This window comes from Megachile rotundata, chromosome 8 (assembly GCF_050947335.1).
Source record: "Megachile rotundata isolate GNS110a chromosome 8, iyMegRotu1, whole genome shotgun sequence".
Taxonomy (NCBI): domain Eukaryota; kingdom Metazoa; phylum Arthropoda; class Insecta; order Hymenoptera; family Megachilidae; genus Megachile; species Megachile rotundata.
In genome coordinates, this window is record NC_134990.1 from 17,865,508 (window position 1) to 17,887,359 (window position 21,852).

The 21,852-nt window shown below is 45.2% G+C and overlaps 3 protein-coding genes and 1 long non-coding RNA gene across 13 annotated transcripts in view; 2 read left to right on the forward strand and 2 right to left on the reverse strand.

Annotated features, from left to right (window-relative positions):
• LOC100875023 (ATP-sensitive inward rectifier potassium channel 12) overlaps positions 1 to 13,149 on the forward strand; it is a 28,341-nt gene extending 15,192 nt beyond the window's left edge. For 3 of the 4 annotated variants that reach the window (XM_012297237.2, XM_076535127.1, XM_012297240.2), the window contains exon 10: positions 4,058 to 4,196. The gene's annotated coding sequence lies outside the window, so the exon portion shown is untranslated. Of the gene's footprint in view, positions 1 to 4,057; positions 4,197 to 13,010 lie in introns of those variants that run through there. The other variant, XM_012297239.2, reaches the window with a different exon arrangement.
• LOC143265084 (uncharacterized) overlaps positions 1 to 21,852 on the reverse strand; it is a 79,729-nt gene that overhangs the window by 54,079 nt on the left and 3,798 nt on the right. The gene's annotated exons all lie outside the window — the stretch shown is intronic.
• Positions 887 to 20,753, forward strand: LOC100878943 (Inwardly rectifying potassium channel 2). Of its 7 annotated transcripts, XM_076535121.1 has the most exons (8): positions 4,415 to 4,656; positions 13,011 to 14,068; positions 19,291 to 19,525; positions 19,601 to 19,733; positions 19,798 to 19,994; positions 20,060 to 20,206; positions 20,303 to 20,476; positions 20,546 to 20,753. In XM_076535121.1, exons 1-8 carry the CDS (start codon positions 4,421 to 4,423, stop codon positions 20,676 to 20,678), a joined length of 2,313 nt encoding a protein of 770 aa, XP_076391236.1. In that variant the 5' UTR covers positions 4,415 to 4,420; the 3' UTR covers positions 20,679 to 20,753. The 7 variants fall into 7 exon arrangements, with proteins under 7 accessions (XP_012152632.1, XP_076391236.1, XP_003708278.1 ...); XM_012297243.2 differs by lacking the exons at positions 4,415 to 4,656; positions 19,291 to 19,525; positions 19,601 to 19,733; ... (2 more) ...; positions 20,303 to 20,476; positions 20,546 to 20,753 and adding exons at positions 10,972 to 11,852; positions 12,273 to 12,313; positions 15,419 to 18,297; XM_012297242.2 differs by lacking the exons at positions 4,415 to 4,656; positions 19,291 to 19,525; positions 19,601 to 19,733; ... (2 more) ...; positions 20,303 to 20,476; positions 20,546 to 20,753 and adding exons at positions 887 to 1,213; positions 15,419 to 18,297.
• Positions 20,666 to 21,757, reverse strand: LOC100884127 (uncharacterized). Its single transcript, XM_076535169.1, has 4 exons — positions 21,627 to 21,757; positions 21,231 to 21,554; positions 20,957 to 21,110; positions 20,666 to 20,871 (listed from the first exon to the last, which is right to left on the reverse strand). The coding sequence occupies exons 1-4, from the start codon at positions 21,681 to 21,683 to the stop codon at positions 20,810 to 20,812; spliced, it is 597 nt and encodes a 198-aa protein (XP_076391284.1). The 5' UTR covers positions 21,684 to 21,757; the 3' UTR covers positions 20,666 to 20,809.

Sequence of the window (21,852 nt, forward strand, 5' to 3'; positions counted from 1 at the left end):
AAATAACTAATTTACAGCGCAAAGGAAACGACAAGTTAAACCACGACTTTAGTCTAGTCCTAGTTAATTGGAAAAGTGGAAAGAGGAACGGATTATCGAGAACGATTAAATCGGTAATTCGATCGGAACGAGCGTAACTCGAAAGTTCCCCGTGATAGCTATACTATATTCGATCGGTAGAAGCAGAGAAACTGGTGGGTAAAGTTCTCGATCGAAAGTTCTGGCGGGCCAAGATATTCAGCTTAGAGGAGCAAAAAGGTCCAGAATCGAGTCCGTCGAGCAACAGGTTCGCGAGTACGTGTACGTGACTCGTTGCTGATCGGCGATCCTCGATCTCGTCGAGAAGTAGGAGGAAAAGGCTAAGTAAGAGAGAAAAGAGAAGGGATAAAGACGGGCGAGGAAGGCTCGTTGACGTCACTGGACAAGCTCGCTGCTTGGTACGCTGGTTGGCAACGCGATCACAGTTTCACGAGGTTTCGACGTCGACCTCCGGACCTCTGCAGCCTTTTTTCGATCTTTTTCGGGGAAAATCGAACGATTCGAGTGTAACGAACCCCGGCTTCGAATCGTTCGATCGTCGCAGGAAGGTGGGGTGTTTTCGCGGCGGGAAATTTGTAATTCAAAAAACCGACGCAGCTCGTTCGAACGACATCTGTGGAGACAACGAACACCACGTGGCCAACAGTGTCAATAGACTCGTGTGTTCGAAACTCGATCGGAGAAAAGGTGTCGATTTCGCGCGTGTTCGCTTTGCTCGTCGTCGAAAATTGTCGCTTTCGCGAGAATTCGTTGCTCGCGACGAGTAACGTACGAGGCGTTTTCAACGGATTTAATCGACGATCGTTGGCATCACTGTTCCCCGTCTGAAAGGTAAACGTCGATGACGTGAGAGAATGCGTTAATTGATCGGCGCGGTGTGGCGCGGCGTGACGCGTTATGGCGCGGCGAAATGATCGTTCGGTGGGATAGTTCACGTGATCCGTCAGCGGAAAGACGACGACGCGCTCGGTTAGATGATGATCGGTGATTAATGGCTGGCAGGACGCGAATTTTCCAACATCCGATCGCGTGTCGACCTCGTTGTTCGTCTACCGAATGATTCAGAATGCGCACGACGTTTTCGAGGAGGAAGATCGAAAATGCAGGACCAGAAATCGATTTTGCGAGGATTTCGAGGAATTCGATCCAACGGGATTCGCCATCGGTTGTCACGGTACTTTCAATTCATTATTCTAATTTGAAAAATTCTCTTTTGCCGCCTCGATAAAAATCTTCTCGACCGTACGCGCGAACACGTGCTCGCTAACGCGACGCAACCACTAGGGTTTTTCTCCTAGCTTCACCGACAGCGCCGGCTCTCGTTCATTGATCTTTCCTTCGATAAGTACGGCGATACCGAACGGTTATTTAACCGAGGCAAACGTTGATATTAGCTTACTCGGGCGGGCTAGGTTGAATGGAAAAACGAGATAAACGAGATAATCGGAAAGGATTAACGCGTTGTCGTAAGGAATAACGGATATCGAATGATCTGCGACGCAGCATGCGAAGGATCGCATCGTATCAACCTAACTCGAGACAGTTCGTTACGCTCACGTGCAGAGATTTCTGCGTTCTCCCTACCGGAAACGTCCCCCTTCTGTCTGGATCCCTATGCAACGATCGCGATTAAACGCGCAATTATAACGATGGGAGTCTCGCGATGTTTATCGATAAGCGTCATTCGGACGCGAACGGATCGCGAACGAACGAGGAAACCGATTGCCCATTAAAACAGGTAATCAGGAATGCTCGAAACTCGAGTGCCACGTAACGCGTATTTCCTCGTTCGTTAACAAACACTCGCGACAGGCCGAACTCTCTTGAATTAAAGAAAAAAAATATTCGAATCGTGTCTCTCGTTTAAAACGCGTTCATTCACCAGATATCGTATCGATGTTCCGCGCAGACGTCGATAAATCCGTTCGATAAGATTCACGGTTGCAGTGATTTTGATCGATGGACGAACGTCCGCGATCGTCCGAACGATTCGCTAATTTTCTTTTATCTGAATCGAGGGGAATGTTCTTTGACGAAAGTTGAACGTTATCGCTGCTAACGTCACGATTTCAGAATGAAATCATTCTTCTCTTCCGCGTACCGAAACGCTTAAATCCGACAATGAAATACCAACGCGTTTGTCGAACGTTTGATCGATCGTCTAAAACCCTGACACGTAACGTTATCGAGAATTACAGTCGGTCTAATGAAATTTTCACGGAATTCGTGAATTTCTCCAAACACCGAAATCCGAATAAGTCGACGAAAATGAGAAAAAACGAGAAAGCAACGTCGTTTTTCGGAGCTGGCCTTAGCCGAAACGAGTATTACGCAATTTGGAACGCAATTTGAAGGATTTGTCGACCTCAGGGTCTCCGAAAGCCGTATCGACTAGATAACTCGACTCGCGAAGGGGCTCGTGTTTCGTATCCGGCGAAATTCGCGAATAATCGCGCGCGAGTCGTATTTCGCACACGTGCCAAGCTCGCTCGCGCGTATGTGGCACCGTGTCTGCATTATCCCCGCCATAAGAGGTAAACGCCATGGCATCCGTTGGCACAATCTCGTGCTACCGACGCGAATCCGAAACAGTTGCGAGTGCGACGCGCTTACGTGCGCAACTCCAGCTGGAAAACGCGGGAAACGATAGAAAACGCGAGAATACGTTCGATCGTCGAACAAGAGATCGATCTTGTCAGTGAGAATTTCCTTTATTTTCATATTTTGCTTTACGCTCGCGTTACGTTCCTAATCGTAATTTAATGCTCGTTTACGCTTTTGCGTTTCAATTTCAATTTTCGATCAAATAGCACATTTTTTTTTTAGATATATCCGAAATTATCGAGTTCTTCCGTTAGTAGATCGAATCTACGAGTTTCGATCAATCGTTCACGGTAAAAACAATCGAATAAAATATCTCGAATAAAGCTGTAAACTTTCGCTTTTATTTCGCCGAATAATATGGAAGAAAAAAGTTACTGTACAGAGTTACTGTCAAGATACTTGTAACAAGCGTGACATTTATAATATTATTACCGCATAATCGTCACCGACAATCTCTCTGGATTAATCGGATCGATCGACTTAAAAAATCGTTTTCTTAATCCTGGAACGAAAATTCGAGGGTAATTTCTAATCACCCAAAACGTTTTAACTCGATGATTCAAAATTACGATTCGTTGTAATCGATCAAATCTGCCAAATAATTACGTAACGACTCGCGTTGTTAGTCATTTTTCCAAGTATGTTTTGCCCATATTTTTCGTCCACGTAATTCTTCGTTTTTCGTTTAACCTTCGAGTAATCTCATCGCGTACCGTTTCGATACTCTATCGTTGGAAGTTCTTTTAATAACGAAAATTAACCTGTCGGGAAACTGTTGCGAAACGTTCCAGACGTTTTTATCGAAAAATCATACATACGCGTTTCGTTTGTCCGGTTAACAGAATCGTAGCCATCGATGTACTCGAGTCTCTCGATCTCCCTTCGCGCGACAAACGTATTTCCACTGAAACCCGCCGCGATTGCCGGTTATTGACTCATTAATAATTCAAGGTGTCACGCTAATTTCCTAAACATCGTCCAAACACTATTCTTTCTCGATATCGAATAAAAACCGGAAACGGTACACCCCAATCGCGACGCGTTTCCGTTCGCCGCCGTGACGCAAATTCATCGGCATCTTTTTTCACCCTTCCTCGTTCATCGATTGTACCAGTGCTTCCCGATCAATTTCTTTCTAGTCACGAGCCTCTTCTTCCATCGAGCAAACGATTCCTTTTACCTTCGAAACCGAAGAGGCAACGGAACGTTTTGCAGTTTCTTCGCGTCGATAAAATACTCCGTAAAAATAATCGCGAATAAAAGTGGCAAATACGTTCGAAAATACTTGCCGATCGATCGGGCTCGCGGGTCGAGGTTTAAACGAATCTCCATCGAGCTCCCTAAGGCAAACTAAAAAAGAAAAGAAACGGTACGAAAGGCGTCGACTAACAGTGTCATCGATTGTCCGTCGTAGGGACGAGGAATGGTGGGATTCCAGGAACGGAAGAACGGTACGAATGCCGAAGGAAAGTGAGAGGGAAACGAAGAAACGATGGCAGCAGAAAACAGAACTTTGCTCTTCGTGGCCGACTGCCGTGAATCATCGTCGCGTGGTGCCTTCCAGCGACTTCATTCATCCTCGATAATAAAAAAAAGAAACAGTTGTCTGTACTCTCGAATCTAGAATCGAAAAATAGAAAACACGCGGTAAACGCTCGAGCAAGTTCGATATCCGCGCGAAACAGAGAATCGAGATAGAACCGATCGAGGACGAGTTTCATTTTATCGATGGAGCTTTCTTCGAACGAGTAAAAGCGAAAGAAGAAAATTGAACAGCATGGAGGAGCCGCAGAAGCTGTTTCGTCTGCCGGGTACCATCGAGGAGGAAGAAGAAAAGGATACCGAGGTTCAAGGACATCTACCGATACCAGAGAACCCGATCACGGCTGACTCACCTTTGCTGGGACAAAGGAACACCGGAACCTTGTCCAGTCTACCCAGGAACGTCACCCTCGTCAGGGTAAGCACCCAGAGCAGTAGCATCGGCGGCGTTGGACGGCAAGATTCCACCAGGTAAGTAATTTTCGTTTCGCTTTTTCCGCGTACGCGTAGGTTGTCGAACAAGATACGGAACAACTCGATTTCTTCGAATCCTTCCCACCTGTTCCACATCCGCACCTCTACGCTATCTCGACTAACGAAATACAATAGTTAATACGGGTTAGTCTCCTATCGTAAACACTGCTAATTCCTACAGATGTTCTCGTTATCGTATCGCCTATTTCTGCGACTTGTCGCACAGTTTACGAGCGACCGCTTGCCAAGGCACTTGAAACTACGGACGGAATTCGTTTCTGTTTTAACAGTTGCGGATACGTATCTCGAAACGTAAAACTATTTCTTACGAATTCGTTATGAACGACGAACTAGAAACGCGACAATTTTTACACCCGACTCGTTACAGCCATCGTGTTTTCGTACGGAAGCGGAAATTTCTACTTTGCATGCGAAAAATCAACGTATCGCCAGGTGTAGCGAAGCAGATGTAATCGCCACGCGGTTACCAAACAAAACATGCCACTTTAAGAATCACGTGTACTCTATCCAAGGTAGCGCATCTCGGAAAACGTAAATCATTCTTGAGCGAAGATCGTTACGTTTTTGTTCGAGAAAATCGGTGTCTCCTCTTGGAGCACGGATGCTGTTTGCGATTTTAAATCTACAAAATTAGTAGTAGACTTCTCTTAATCTATCGTCGTTCGGGCAACGAGCGCGCGAGATCCACCTTGATCGTTTTCGTAATTATTGTCCGTACGCGATATTTACAGTCGTGGCTCGTATTATAGAGCAAGAATAATTTATCGAGCAGTTCTATTCGCGTCGTCGATGTAATATATCTTTCAGGCGTACCGAGGTCGCCTAACAAACCTTTATCCACCGCGTTTATCTTCTTTCGTTTACCCTTTACCTCTAATTCGCGGTTTACAACGAGTCACGCATCCGAGTCGTCCTCGAATTGCAAAATTTGTAAACGAGCTACTCGACCTTCGCCGAAATCCGCCAGCTTATGTCCGTTCGTTTCAGTTTCATTTGAAACTCCTTCTAGTCGCGTTCGAACTAGATAGACTAAATTATTTCAGCTGTATCTGTTTGAGACAGTGATAAAATGATCGGACGTCGCAACGAATAATCTTTATTCGCGAATGCCGTTTGTTCGAGTATACATACATATATTTAAAAAGTAGCCCTCAAATAATTCGTTTTCCAGTCTCGGCATTTCTCTCCAGTTTGTTACATTTGCTAAGAATATAGGCGCGCGTTCGCGATTCGTCGTTGGAATCGCTTACATTCTTTCGACGTGTTTTCAACAAACTCCGTGCCAACATTGGAGAACGGTAGCGGATAAAAAAAACGAACTAATTAGTCGACGGTTAAAAATAACTGGAATTCTTCTTCGAAGACCTATATTTCAGAAACGTTGTTGCAGGATTCTATGCCGAGCAAACGTTCGGTTCTCGTTGGATACGTTTCTACGGGTCGTGATTCTATGCACTGATCTGGTCGGAGAAACTAATTCCTCGGAGGTAAAAAAAAAATGAATTTATGAATGGCTGGAAGAATTTTAACTCTCTCGCTGGTTCACCTTCCACGAGCCGAAAGGTCACCGGTGGCAAGTTGATCGCGGTCAGAATTAATCGCGGAAACTCGCAACGATTTCTCGCGGTGTATCAGATTTCGCGTTTCCTGCATGAAACGCGATCATCCGCCTCGCGCGAATTTTCGCTAATTTCTCGACAAGTCTCTACAGCTTCGTTTCGGTTAGCTTCAACGGAAATTTCAGTGTGCCGTGAATAACGACTAATCGTCGGATTTTAATCGTTGACTATTTTCTTTATCGCTCTATTCGAATGTTACTAAACTGATCCAGACAACGTACGGTAGTCGTTCCAGTTTTTTATATTTATTATTACGTTACGCAGCGACGGTACGTATCGTGCGTTTAATCTCGATACGCGAAGATAAACGTGTATCTATCTATAAAGGATGCGCGAAAACGTGTCGCCAGTAATCCAATTATTAGCTGCGTGTATAATCGTCTAGGCGTGTATTTATCTGTACGGATTAAACGCGCAACGGATAACACGAACGAAGCTATTGTATCGTATCGTATCGTATCGTATTGTTCGATTATTGTTCGCTAAATCGTTATTTCTAGCAAAAGAATCGGAATAAGAATATTTAGGAAAGGATTAAGACTTTGGAAATTTGACAATTTGAAAGGTAAAAATTCTCGATAGAAAATCGTCGAATGTTAAAACGGATCGCAAAAAATAGGTAGCGTTTGCGCACGAGAGGAGCATAAAAAAAATGTTCGTGCGCCTCAACCTCGTAGCTCGTCCGATCTCGTTAGTTTAATTAAAAGCTCGTTATCGAAGCCGACGACGTTACGGTTGGACAACTCGCAAAGAGACTCGACCTACAGTGAGCTTACATCCGATCACATTAACGGCGGTGTCGCTTTCGATCCTCGGAGGAAGACACCTCGACAACGATACCGAGAGTGCGAACGCTTTATCCTAGCATGTCGAATCGAAGCAAACCGAGTTTCTGTTCCGGCCGATGGACAAGAGTCGTCTCGTCTCGATCAAAATCGAAGCCGAATCGACGCCGCGCGAAACGAGACAGCTGGTTGGTTTTGTGTTCGGAGGTAGAGCATGTGTTTTTTACAAAATCATTTGAATAAGCGTGAAAATCGTGCTTCGTAATTTTTCTCCGAAAGTGGCCACGCACGATACATTGCTTTTGCGGGAAACGAACAATTCTAGTAACCGATTTTTTTTTCGATACGATAGACAGAACGTAATCGAGAGTAAAGCGAAAAACACGGTGTTAAATATATTTTTCGTGACCGAAAACCAGTGAGAGAACAGGCTTTCGAGCACTCGTTCGGTAGAATTAATACCGTTCTCAATTGACGCCTACAAGCGATACGACCTCTTCCACTATGGGATAGCGCCATTATAATGCGCACGGAATAAATTACTAACAGCTGATGCGATTCAGCGTTACCGGTCTTGAACAAGCCCTTCCGGTTACGGTTTCTTTCGGTCACCACTGCCAAATCTTTTTTCTACGAGACTACAATTCGTCGACAAAGGATCGAGTTAACGCTTTAACGACCCGTTTCCCGTATCTATTCTTTCGATACTCTTACTGGTTCTTTTTTAGTATTCTTTTGCTGTACGCGCGTATTACGTTATATCAACGCTCGCTGCGTTTGAACAGCTTGCAAATATGTATATCGTTTCGAAGTTGTTTCGATACAAAAGTAAATCCCTTCCTCGCGTTCTCTGTTCGTCGTCGTCGCGATGACGATGATCGAGAGCGAAGCTTTCCGAACCGACAAATCTGAAGGTGGAAGGAGAATTTTGAAACGAGCGAAGACCGTTATCAGGGTAAATCTGTAGCATGCAATAATACTTTGGAAAACATTCGAGAAACGGGAACATGCTCGGTCGAGATAAAATCGTGTTGCATACGACAATTGATAAAACGTAGGAAAAAGGAGAGCTTAATCGATACGACAACATAAGCACCGTCAGAGATAACTTTGAATTATGATTTTCGTACTTTAGTCGTCCGTGTAAGATGACGATATTAACGTACGCCACGAGCACGGCGTCGTCGGTCATCCGATTAGATTTCGATCGCCTAAACTTTCCTTCGATTCGAACTGGAGAAAATCTGAGAGGTCGAAAATTGTCGAGTTTCGCTCGCGTTTAGCGAAAGAAAGGCTACGATGTACCCGAGTGTACATCGCGTTCGGCCCAATTTACCAATTAGTACGTAAGTGCGGGATACGACTCGCTATTGCTTCAAGTTCCATCGCATTAAATTTCAGCGTGGACCCCGAGTACCGTGGTCACGCGTTAGTTAGCCTGTAACGATATTTCGCTTCGATATTTCGCGGAAAAGTTTATCATCGCGTGCTATCGAAAGCAATAAAATCCTGAAACGACTGTCATCCGGGTCAATTACCAGCGATTTCGTGTTTACGAATTCGCGCTCTCTCACCGATATCGGCTACTTTATTAACGAACAAACAAAATACGATAGTTCTATCGTTCGCTCGCGAAGGATCTTCTCTCATCGGGCGTACGATGGAAACGCGTACGTTTACGTGCGATCAGCGATTTCGCCGTGTACGATTCCGATAAGGAGATGCCTTGTCGTTGATAAGACATGCCTCCGGTCGGAGTTTCAGTGAAACGGAGTCGGTAAAACATCGCGGCCGCCCAATGAATTCCCGTCGCCCGTATGTTGTCGCTGTTTTACGTGCCGGAAATCTATCGACTATTAAAAATAATTAGTCGAAAAACGATACATAAACGATCGATAAACGTTCGAAATAATACAAGTTTCGTTCGGCAGTATTACGAGAAACGCCGAAAACGCGTTATCGGTGGACCCGTTACACTCGTTTAACGAGCAACAGATAATAACGGTAATATCGAAGAGGACAGAAAGTGCAACCTCGTAAACGATATTTTTTTTCTTCGAGTTTTTTCAATTTCAGTAACAGTAATAAAACCGTGCGATAGCATCCCTGTTGTTGGATCCGCGATAACGTACACTTTTCGAAGCTTTAAAAGTCGACGTTCGACGTTTCCTTCGATTCGTGCGCGCAACTTCCGCGAGCAATTATGTCGTTCGATTCTCTAATAATTAACCCTTTACGAGCGAAAATCGCCGACATTCGGTCGTTCCTCGACACTCGGAAGATCACGCGTTTCTTCTTACATTTCTAATAATAGCTATTAACGTCGAAAAGTGTGTAAAGTGTGACTACGAGAATATCGATCAACGCGCGAAATGCTAATCGAGCATTAACGATCGCGAAGGAGCGTGCCGCGTCGAGGAATGATTTAAGGAGATGCAACGTCGATCCGAAGAGTCAGTCGACGAAAAACAGAGGAAGCGGAGGAAGTATCGATAGGACAGGTGTTTGGTCTGACGTAATCGGTCAATTTTCTCGCAAATGAACATAGCAAACGTTATTGTTAGTAACTGATAAGTGGAGACCAGTGGTCAGGTATTGGCTCGCGCGTATAAGACGTCCTACATGATTGCACCGACATCAGTAGATTCTCCAGCAGCTAACTCGACGCCTTGTCATCGTCGTTCTTGTCAGCGAGACACAGCTGTTTAATCGGCCTCGTAAACGGAGGAGCTTGGACAATAAAACGAAGCTTCGACAGGATTCGAAGGTGTCCAACGACAACTTTCGCCGACATTTCCATAGAATTCGAGGATCAACCTCGTTTCAGGCTCCAAGTGCATCGTAGTTTAATCGAAGCAAACTAAACCAACGAACGACTTTCATCGTGGTAACACTCGATATAAATAAAGAAAATCGATAAAAAGTCTTGTTCGCTTTTTGATTCGAGCGTGATTATCGATCGCGATAAGTGAATAAAAAAACCTAACCGATAATTAGAATCGCGAAACAATCACGGGTTCGCTATCAATTTTTCGACCGAACAAAACTTTCCTGATTCCAGAAAACGATCGATACTCGAGGCGAGATTTTTCTCGCGTTTGGAAATTCCTTTGCTTATCGACGAGTCGCTTGTCTACGATCTTATCGCGCGGAAAACCTCGAGATCGCGGAAACGATTGTTTGCTCGGCTGGGAAAAAGAAAAATTGTTCGGACAGTGATCCTCGATCGATACGATACGAGAGATGGAGATCGCGGAGAGGAAAATTGTTTCGAAAATCTGAACGCGTGCCTAACGAAAAACTGGGAATCGCCGAAAGAAGGAACGTTAATAAAACTCGTTGATCGTTGAAACGATCCAGCGAATCGTATAGAAAAGGTAAACGTAAAAAGAAGAAGAAGAAGAAAAAATGAACGGAGACATCCCAAAGTGTTCGAATTCGGAGGAAAAATCGTCGTTGGACAGAGGAGAGAAACAAAATCTGTTGTCAGCGTTTGTTCAAACAGCTCCAGTGATCGTTAAAATACCAAACAGTCCGTGCGCCTCGTTCAGAAGCAGGTAAATCGCGTTTGAGAAATAATTAACTGTCAGGAGGAGTTTTCGCTGCGCAATTGCTTCCGCGTTAATAAACGGAATCGCGTCGATTAGCTATTCATTAATGCCGCGAATCAACGTACGTCGCGCCGAGCTTGCGTCGCGTTTTCCCTCCGATTTACTTTTATCTCCTTTCTACTTATCCTAGTATATTTGCAACCGATGCGACGCATCTTAATTCGATAAACGACCCTCGCGCTTTCCTACGATTATCTGCTAAAGTGGCAGACGTTTGTACGTCTTCTTCCAGAGACATGGTAATAAAACGTTTCTATACGTAGGTGCTAATTTAATAATCGACTCACCGCTTCCACCAAAAAAAGAACCAAAATATCTTCTTAATATTTGATTAAGAATTGAATATTTTCTCAAGTTCCAACAGTTCGAAATCGTAACGGATCGATGCAGTTTTCGACCTCGAGCCAACTATCCTCGTGAACGTGTTGCCTATAACGATATTCAGGAATGAGAAAATTCGGTCTGTCGAGACGCCTCGTTATCGTAAAAAATGATCGAATTCGCGTTCTACTTAACTGACGATCGTTGTTCGATTCGATTCGATCGCGATCGGACGATAAACGGACGAAAGAAATCACGACGTTCACCGCGTGTCAACGGCACGCCGATTGATTTACGCGTGGCAATAAATAAATTGGTAGATAACAGTTGCTCGGTTATCGTACGGAGCCAAAATGGCGACTTCCTTTCGACCGTGTAGCAAAGGGTGGCGAGCTCGAAGGTCTCAGACGGATCATCGAACCGGCCGCGACGATGCGTCGTGTTCGTGCAACTTCTCTTTCGTTTTTACAACTCGATCAATCGTTTGTCGATCATTTTTCGCGTCCGACGACAAAATAGTTCTTTCCGAGTTCGAATCAGTGATCGATTAAAAAGCTATTCTCCATTATTCGAATAATTGTCAAGTTCTTCTCGGCGAAGAAACGGATGCAAAAGGAACGACAAGAAACGTGTACGTCTTTCGACGTTATCGAAATTCCGAGTCGGAGCGTAACGAACCCCGATAATTGTGCCGTTAAAAAAAAATTGGGTCGGTGTCGAGATCGATCGAGTGACCGAGTGTCTTCTATCGGATTAGAGGTTTCGTTTTCGAGAGAGGATAGGGCTTGTCATGGAAAGGTTCAAGAACGATGACGTACAATGCGAAGAGATCCATCGTGAGTACCCTATTTTCCATCGAATAACTATACAGGCTGATCAAATACGAATAACACCTTATCCGTTTCGACTCTGTCGGAAGATGTTTCGACTATCGCGAATCTTTCGAGATTTCAAGATAAAGCCTACGGCTACTCTGTACAATGCCCGGATGAAATTATGCCGAAGGAAATGCTTCTTCTATCCGGTGAGACTCTGCGTTTCGCGATGCAAATACCGAATGCGCGCGATTATTTTCCATATCCGTATTTTGTACTTGTTGCGGAAGTGGAACGTTTCGAGTCGTCGAGTATCTAAACGATTACCGTCTATAATTCTTGAATAATAGCTATTTGTGAATTTAATCGTTCGCTGGTAGAGCTAAACGGGAGAACAAGAAGATTCCCCTCCGTTGAATCGAATAAAATTTTCCGTTCCAGATCGTCGCGCGAAAACGTCCATGCTCTCGAAGATTATCGAGGTAAAAGTATGTTTGTAACACGATAAATTCTCGACGACGCTCGAATCCCTATTGGAGTTTTCGTAACGAGCCGAATCGAGCAACGAACAAGGAAAAAACTCGCAATCAGCGAGAAACAATATGATCCTCGAAATTTGTTATTCAAATCTGGTCTGATCTTCTCGAGAACACGCGCAGACCTTGGCGACAGTTTTGCAACGCGCGTAACATCTTTACCAGCGGTCGCTGGTATTCGAACGAATAATTTGTTAGCGTAGGCTCGCGTTACGCGAGAGAAAAAAAACGTCATTTTGTATCGCGACGCGACGATAACTATTTCGTTCCGATTCGTTCGTAGCGTACGCGTAATCAGAGAAACTGATCATTTTCTCGCGACTAGCGATCGGACAACGAAACATGCTTCGTGGAAGAGAACGTCACGATTAAATAATCGTCCGTTACTATGCACAAGATCGACTACCGCTAGTCGCTGTGCAGAGATAATCGTTTCGTACGAAATCACGGTTTCTAATCGCGACGATACGAGATTCGAGCTCTCCTATCTTCGTCGATCAGATAAAAACCTGTTATTGTTCGAATTTTCGCCTTTCTACTCGACCCCATCCGTCGCGAATATAAAATCGTAGTAGGCGGACGGTGCAATCTCGAGGAAATATCGATTGGAACGGTTGAAAATAAAATTTGCACGAATTTTCAGGAGTCGGTACAGAGCCGGTCCAACGCGGAAGCTTCGGCGTCGCGCCGTGCTGAAGAACGGCGACTGCAACGTTCTCCAGTCCCGTATCTCCAGACGCTCCCTCCGCTTTCTCCAGGACATCTTCACGACCCTGGTGGACACGCAATGGCGATGGACGTTGCTGTGCTTCAGTTTGAGCTTCGTGCTCTCCTGGTTAGGATTCGCGGTGATCTGGTGGTTGATCGCTTTCACTCACGGTGACTTCGAGGAACGTCACCTGCCGCCGTACCAGACCGAAAACAATTGGACACCCTGCATCTACAACATCTTCTCGTTCACCAGTTGTTTTCTGTTCAGTATCGAGACTCAGCACACGATCGGTTACGGTAGCCGTTCGACCACCGAAGAGTGTCCCGAGGCTATATTCGTGATGTGTATTCAAAGCATAGCCGGTGTGATGATCCAAGCCTTCATGGTCGGCATAGTGTTCGCCAAGATGAGCAGACCGAAACAGAGGACCCAGACGTTGTTGTTCTCGAGAAACGCCGTCATTTGTCAAAGGGACGGTGAATTGTGTCTGATGTTTCGGGTCGGTGATATGCGGAAAAGTCACATCATCGGGGCCGCGATTCGAGCACAGGTGATCCGATCGAGGACCACCAAGGAGGGCGAGATATTGTCGCAGAATCAACAGGAATTAGCGGTGGGCACCGACGGTCAAAACGAGAACCTCTTCTTCATCTGGCCGACCACTATCGTGCACAAGATCAACGCGGATTCTCCGTTCTACAACATGTCCGCGGAGGATATGCTGACGGAAAGGTTCGAGGTGGTAGCCATTCTCGAGGGTACCATCGAGTCTACGGGGCAAACCACTCAAGCAAGATCCAGCTACCTGCCGCAAGAGATTCTTTGGGGCCACAGGTTCGAGCCGATGGTTTCCTACTCGAAAGAGAGACAAGGCTACGAGGTCGATTATTCGCTGTTCAACAGCACCACGCAGGTCGACACGCCTCTGTGCTCGGGCAGAGAGCTCGCTGACTTTTACAAGGTGCAGGAGGAGCTTCGTCACGGGAACGGTAAGTTTTCCTTTTCTCCGGCGTACACGCTACATACGCGTTAGAATAGAGCACGCTGTATCGCGCGAATACGTAGCGAGAAGAATGCTCCAGCTCTCTCTCTCAAAGTATCGCTACGCCGGTATGTCCGGCGCAATTAAAAATTTGTGTCGCGTGGCATGGCAATAACGCGTTCGAAAACAACCACTAACGATCGACAAGGTCGGTCGAGTACGATAATTGGGATGCATGCGCGAATCGAACTAATCGATATGGAAGTAACCACCCGCTATCCTCGTGCACGATGCTCGCTTCTTTCCTCGCTTCTTGCTTCTCCCTGCATGTCGCGTCGCTCCGTCAACGGGTTTCGTTTCTTTCTTTGATTCTGTTGGTGCTGGATATATCGTAGATGGAGGCCTGAGGAAAATTCCTAGCGAGCCGAAATCTGCGCCGGTGATATTGAACGCTACGAACCAACAGCTCGACGCCGCGGAGTTCCTTGTCTCTCAAGGACACTCTTCTTCCCACGGATCATCGAAACTTCACATTGACATTCCATCGATCGACGACTGCCCGGGAGTCTGAGCGAACCTGCGCTCTCGAGATCAAAAATATGCTTCCACGATTCGAGGAATCGACGAGCGGCGGTGAAGATTCTCGTACGATCGAAAATGGCTTGGAAAAATGATCCTTTTTCTCGTACCGCGTCTCGTCCCATCTCGTCTCGCGTCCCGTCGCTCGCGTCGACTACGATTTCGACGAAAGGAAGACACTCTTCTCTCTACCAACTGTCGCTATTAACGAATCTCCTTAACCCTTTCAACGCGCCTACGAACCCGTTTTGCGCGTCCGGCGTTGCTGTTCCTTTGCCTATTCGAAACGCTCGAAATCGACTGTCTCCGTATTCTTTGCTTCGAGACGTCGATCGATGTTTCTTACGAACGTTGACCGGGCGAATACGAATCTGCGAATCGTTTTTCTCCGTCGTTCTCGTCTCTCGTCGAAAAATAAATCGAATAAACGAAATTCAGTTATGTTTGTTCGTTTTGTCGGAACGAAAGGCTAATTTGCAGGTTCGTATTCGCCGTTGAAAGGATTCAACGAATCCGAAAAGGATTTCGATACATAGGTCTATTATTGTCTGTCTATTTCCGTGCTTTTGTCTGTCTTTCGTGTTGTCCCGATTACGCCGAAGATCGTTTCGTGACACGATGCGAGGCAACTTGGAGGTTGTGGGTAAAGGGTTATATCACGCATTTCCTAAATCGTTCCGTTAAAGCGAACCATCCGCTACGTCTTTCGAGAGAACGAACGGTTAGGAAGATATTTTTCGCGACTCGAGTTACTCTAAAGCGTTAGGCGAATTTGCAGGTGCGATAGTCGACGAGGATTTCCTAGGGGAATCCTGTCACGACACCCCGTGCCATTGCGGTCATCGTTCGACGAGCGTGTCTTATCGTCAGCACAACCATCCCACGATGTACGCGGATTGCGCGAGAAGCGAAACCAGCACCGAGGACGCGACACCGTATCGAAACGCTTACAGAGACTCTGCTTATCACGGAGCTATGATTCCTGCTCGAGATCACGGCCACTACAAGATCCTGGACTTGGATCCTGACGGCATACAAGTAATGGCCGAATGTGATCTCCAGCATCTTCCGGAAGCGGTGAACAGGGAGATCTTGAAGAACAGTCGCGAGATCATCTTCGAGGAACCGGAAACGTCGCGAGAGGGGAGTCCATTGTTAAAGTCCAACTGTCGACGTCTAGTAACGAAACATCCTCTACTGGACGAGGAGAGAAGATCCTTGAACAACTCCAGAAGAAGCCTCTATTACAGAAACGTCCCGCGAGCCACGGAAGAGGACAAGAGATCTCTCGACGGATCCAGGAGGAACTTGAGCGGTTCCAGAAGGTATCTGTTGATTTCTTTGGACAGCAAGAATCCGGATGCAAACATCAAGGATAACGTACCCGTAAGTAGAAGACACACGGGCAGCAGGGAGCGTTTGAATTCGATGAGGAAGAATATTTGCGCGAAGGGATCGAAAGAGACACCGGAACTAGTTAGCGGAGGAAGATCGAACTCGAACGACGACAGACTGACCATCGAAACGGAAAAACCGGCGAAATCGCAGCGACTGCAGGAAATATCGTTGTCCGAAAGTAACAGGACATCCCTGTCGGACCCTGACTTATCACCGAACGGGTACGCGTCGTCGAGATGCCGATCGCACGTATCCCCGGAATCTGGCTTTTACGAAGGAGCTCAATGGAGTTCGAGTCCGGAGTACGTCAGAAAGGATCTCCGACTTCCCAACGAGGCCGTTCTCGCGAGAAACCGAAGAAGCTACGAGAACGCTCAACTTCAAGACGTGAACGAGGCTCTGTCGAGGCCGAACAGCGACAACAGCTCTGTAGACAGCGACGAGTGCGTCAAGAATTTCTCAAACGACACCGTTCCTCGGAAATACGTCGACAAGAACGTTCTTTCGAAACAACCGATCTCTTACACCAGCGTATGACGAAGAAAATGCGCTGTCGAGCTCCGATTCAACTTCCGCATCACCGTCGGTCTAATCTCCCCTCTACCACTCTTACCTAATATTTCCAATTTACGAAATCCGAAACGCGATAAAATCTGACCCGTCGTAGACAACCGGTGCACACGATTCCGAATCCGAACCTCGATCGTTGCAAAAATTTCCCGATTCCACTTTTCATTCTCACGAGCGCGATATACAATGTAGAACATTCTTTTCCCGATGCTTTCCCTTCGAGTCGAAAATCTTTGATAGCCTGTTGATAATTACCGACAAAAATGATTTTGATCGGTTACATCGGAGGGTCGACAAAGATAGATTAATTCCACGAACTTGTTCATATAATCTTGTATAGGATCATTCCATAAGTAAATGTTTTCTGTCACGGTGAAAAAGGATACTCGTAGTACGACACATCGAAACATCGATATATCAAATTATTAATTATGGAATGATCTGATAAATTTCGCGTCAAGATACATATATGTATACGTACGTGAATTTCTACTCTATCGATTAGGACGAAAGACGAGTATTTTCTGATTCGTTGTTTTTGCATTGACTGTAAATCGTTTTATACCGCAGGTCGGTTTCGAAAACTCTAACTCGTATTAATTAAGAACTATTAATCTCGTAGAAATCGTTAGTTTATACCGAAAACATTTTCGATGTACGTGTGTCCGAGGGCGAAGCACGCGAAACACCTTAGTCCAGTGTAAAAATTGTTCGCCTTTAAAGCGTCTTGACGACGACGACGACGACGACGATGAAAACCAAAAGTTGGAGCATTTAAAGCCAGCATATTTTGTTACGAATTTTTAGGCCGTTGAACATCGAATAGATACCGCGAGAATGTCGCCGCGCGAACACCACACGCAAACCTGTATTTTTGCAATTTAGAACGTACAAACGTTAGAAAAGTAAGTTAAACGCGTTGACCAAAGTCGCCGATACGTTGAATCTTTTCGTGCTTACTTCGGTTTCAGAAACTCGCACGATCGTACACAGGGCACGCGTGTTCGAACAAACTTTCTACGCTTTTACGCTTCTTTACCAACCGTTTTCGTGCCACGCCAGATCAAATAAATCGAACGATCCCATAACAGTATCGACGTTAGAAGGCGAACAAACTTTTCGTTGTAAGCGTTTGCGCGACGTATTTATTTAACGAGAAAATTGTACGACATTCGAAATTCCAGATTGGTCGAAATTTTTGAATAATCGAAGCGAACCCAAGGAAAAGCGAAAACGTGGCAACAGTTGACGAGCGTATTAATTACCGTTTCGAAGGTCGTACATTTTCCTCGTAAGATCGAGTAGCAATTTTGCTACGAGAAAGTGCCTTGTTCGAATCCTCGCCGGAAAGAAGGTAACCGTCTGTTCGCTGTCCGATTATTCTCCTTGATATTTATTGCTTCCACGATACTTTAAGTAATTAGCCAGTCTTTTTTGTACATATATAAAATGTAATTACGCAAAGACACCTTCGATCGAGCAGGTTGAAATCTATTTTACCGTCTCGGTCCGATCGATTAAAGGAAACTAAGCTTATTCCGATATTATTTAGGCGGAGAGCGCCGAGAAAGCTCGATTAGGACGGTAGTAGCTTCGAGTGTTCCGAGAGGACATGGAAAACCTGCCATCGTGTCACTTCTAGCATAAATTCTGAAAATGTTATTTGTAATAAAGACCATTCGAAATCTACACCAGTGTTTCTCTTCCCTGATTCCGTACGTTCGTTCGAATGCTCGTTTCGCGATAGTTGTTAATTTTCTATCGATAGTTTCGGCTAAAATCAAAGAGTTTCGCGAAAAAATCGAGCGCGTGTTGCATGTCGAAACGAAAAGGAAAAAGAAAAAAAAGAAAGAAAGTAGAAAAAAAGAAGCGTGCACGGTACGATAGCAACAGATTTCGCGAAGCTTGCAATTCGAGGATTGCCGTTTCGTTGCTCCACTTCGAACGTTTTTCCGTCGGATCGAAGCAACGTGTAGTCCCGTGTGCTCCGTAGTCTTGCAAATAGTCGTGACTCAATTTAAATACGGCCAATCGTTGCGAAATGCTGACTCGGCGAACTTGGCTACCGAGTGCATGAACGACCGGCGACGAGGACGACCGTCAACAGTGTGAAAGCATCGACATTATGCCGAACACGAAGGGTAAGTGATCGAAGACTTTATCCTTAGCGTATGTACCGATCGTTCAGATTACTCGGATACCGTTGTTGCCTTTCGAGGAAGGCCTCGAGAAACGAATGGCTGATCGAATCTTTCTCGAATTAGTTGTTGGTACGCGAACGTCGCAGGCTCGTCGTCTAAATTTCGCTCGTAATCGAAATGCGCAATAATAAAAAAGTAGTTAAAATTTAATCGCGGTTACAGTCTCGATTACGACTGAATCGCGAACGAGGCGATTCAGTAGCGACAGCGAAGTTGGCCGAGATCGCAAGATATTTTACGTACGAGATTTTCATTCCGAGATCGGACATGTTTGGACGCGAGTCAAAATTTAACGCGGTTCAATATACAAGGTGGTTAAAATTATACCGTGCCAATGTACTTTCGTTCCGAAAGTAAAGGAAAATCTCGCTTGCCAATTTCTTTTTCGTTCCTTCTTATCTCGAACTTAACCATTCGCGAACGCATACATATACGTGTACAATGAACGATAACTCGTTGATCGTTAAAAATATAAATACAGATTCTTACGGCGAGGATGCCTCGCTTCTCTACCCGGATATGCAGAACGACAAGTTTAAGAGACTGTCGGCAACGTACTGCGAAACTCCGATATTGAAGGGTGCTGTGAACCAACTAAGAAAATGGCCAACGGATTTGTTTCTCGCTTTCGTGGCAGCCTGTCTGATACTAGGGAGCTTAGTGTTCCTAGTGTTCGTCACGGTAGTTGTTTCTTTACCTAGCGTCGTCCGTTGTCGGTACGAAGAAATTTCTACGCGACAAAACTCCTGTATTCGCGTACGGTTATCAAAACGGACCGTTAAACGTTTCAGAGAGGAAGAAATTTCGATGCTGCAACTGGGAGCGTCGCGCAACGTCTATTTCCTTAAACTGGCGAATCAAAATTGGTCCACCACGGACCTTTGTTACGTCGAAACAGCCGCTTACAAACATCCGGACTTAAATGTAAAATCCCGAAAGATTTCCGATCTCGGTATTCGGTAAATAATAATGACAATTTATCGCGCAGATATATTTGATAAAGTTAACGAACGAAGAGCCCGGCAGAGCGAGTTTCAACGAATCGACCGATAATAAAACAAACTCGGAATATGGACAATACGATCCTTCGTCGCTAACTATGGAAGACCGACTGAGAGAAAGACTGGCGCGCGCTAATTCGAATATAAGGAACGTGAACGTGTCGATCGAGCAATTCTTCAGAAGGTAAGATCTAACGTCGCGCGTAAAGTGGTCGTTCGATCGACTGGAATAATCGCTTTTCTTCTTAGGTCACAATTGTCGAGAATCGTAAGAGATCTGGACCACGATGCGTTGGAAATAGCCGCGAAAACGCAGTTGCTTTGGAGCGTTCCCGGAATTACGCTCAGACCGGATATGTTTTGTAATTTAGATTCCGTGAAAGAATATTTTTGCACGTGAGCATATAACGTTTCGTTCGGAAAACCGTGTTGCTGCGTTACTCGAGCGCGATAGTCGAAAAGTTAATTATCGATTAAAAATCGTGCTAACAGGAACAAAGAGAAATGTCTACCGGATACGCTCGCGACGATCGAACCGGATAACGATATCCAGATAACAGGAGTGCCGTGCCAGGCTTTTATGGGATTTCTCTTGCAAGACATATCGAAAAAACATCGCGAAGGAAAATACACGCTGAGGAAGGCCTTAGATAAATATTGCCCAAGGTGAAACGCGACGAATGAAAATTTCGAATGCGTCCGATTCGTCGACGATTATACATATTTTTGTTACAGATCGCATTACTGTCCGGAAATCCGAATTCTCGACTCGCGATCAAAGTGTTCGAGCGACGCCTTGAATTGTCCTTTAATTTATTCCAGCGTCTTGATGCACGACTACATGAATCTCGAAAATCTTATAACGTGACACTGCTTTATTGATAAACTGTACACGCGTAGTTTACAAAATACTATATAAATACACGGTATAAAATTTCACGAACGACCTGTTTTTTTCTCTTGCTCCTCGATTTCTGTCCGCTCTTATCCGTTTCGGTTTCATTTAAACGTTCTCTGTTCGTAAAGGCGAACAACTCCCAGCCATATCCAAAATTCTCCAACTAGACGATACAAAAACGGTGTCGTTCAACGCTCCTATTTTCTCTTATACAGTTAATATTGAGAAATTTATCGACTAAAACGTACGTATCAACAGTATCGTTCCTATCGTGTAAGAGAAGGCCATCGATATCGAAAGATTCGAAAACAGCAGCCAAATTACGAGGACAGCACCGCTCGCGTCGTACACCAGATCAGTCAAATAGAGCACTATCGACGGCAGACTCCAACGCGGTTGTTTCTACAATATTTCCATAATCGACTTATGACCAATTGTCGAGTTCTGTACGCGATAAAACTTCGTTTATACGAACACGTTGTATCTGAATTTCTAGCGAATAAAAATTGAACCGATTCTCACCGACACGATCGAATAGGCGAGCATACCGATAGCCAGGAAGGAAATCACGGAATAAGGGACAGAGTAACCTAAACTCAACGTGATTATAGCCTTATGCGCGTATCCTTCGGCTATTTTCCCGTTTCTCAAGATGCTATACTCTGTTCTACCGTAACGTATGCTGTGATAACTCAACAAGAGCATGCAGGTCGACAACATTAAGGCTTGAGAAATTCTTAAGATTTCGTATTCCTTGCGAATTAACGAGTCCTCTTTGGTCGGTGTATCGATGTTAGACGGATAACTCGGTTGAATTTTTCGTCTGGCAAATCCATGATCGATCATCTGAAACGTGACACTCGTATTCCGCGAAAATTCCAAACTCTGCGTCAAGATCGAATAATCTCGAGGACTCACGGTCGAGGCACGGTGATCCTCGTGAACCGATCGCATTTTACCGGGGTACTGGTTCATCGTCACAATTTTCCGAGAGATTTTTCTTCGAAAACGTAAACGGGAAACGAAAAACAATTCGTCGTTGAAGTATATCGCGGCACGATCCTGAATGTCACGGCGTTATTCGAATGTTACGCCGGAAAACGAATCGGTAAATTGTCAAGTGCGTCGCGTAACCTATAACGAA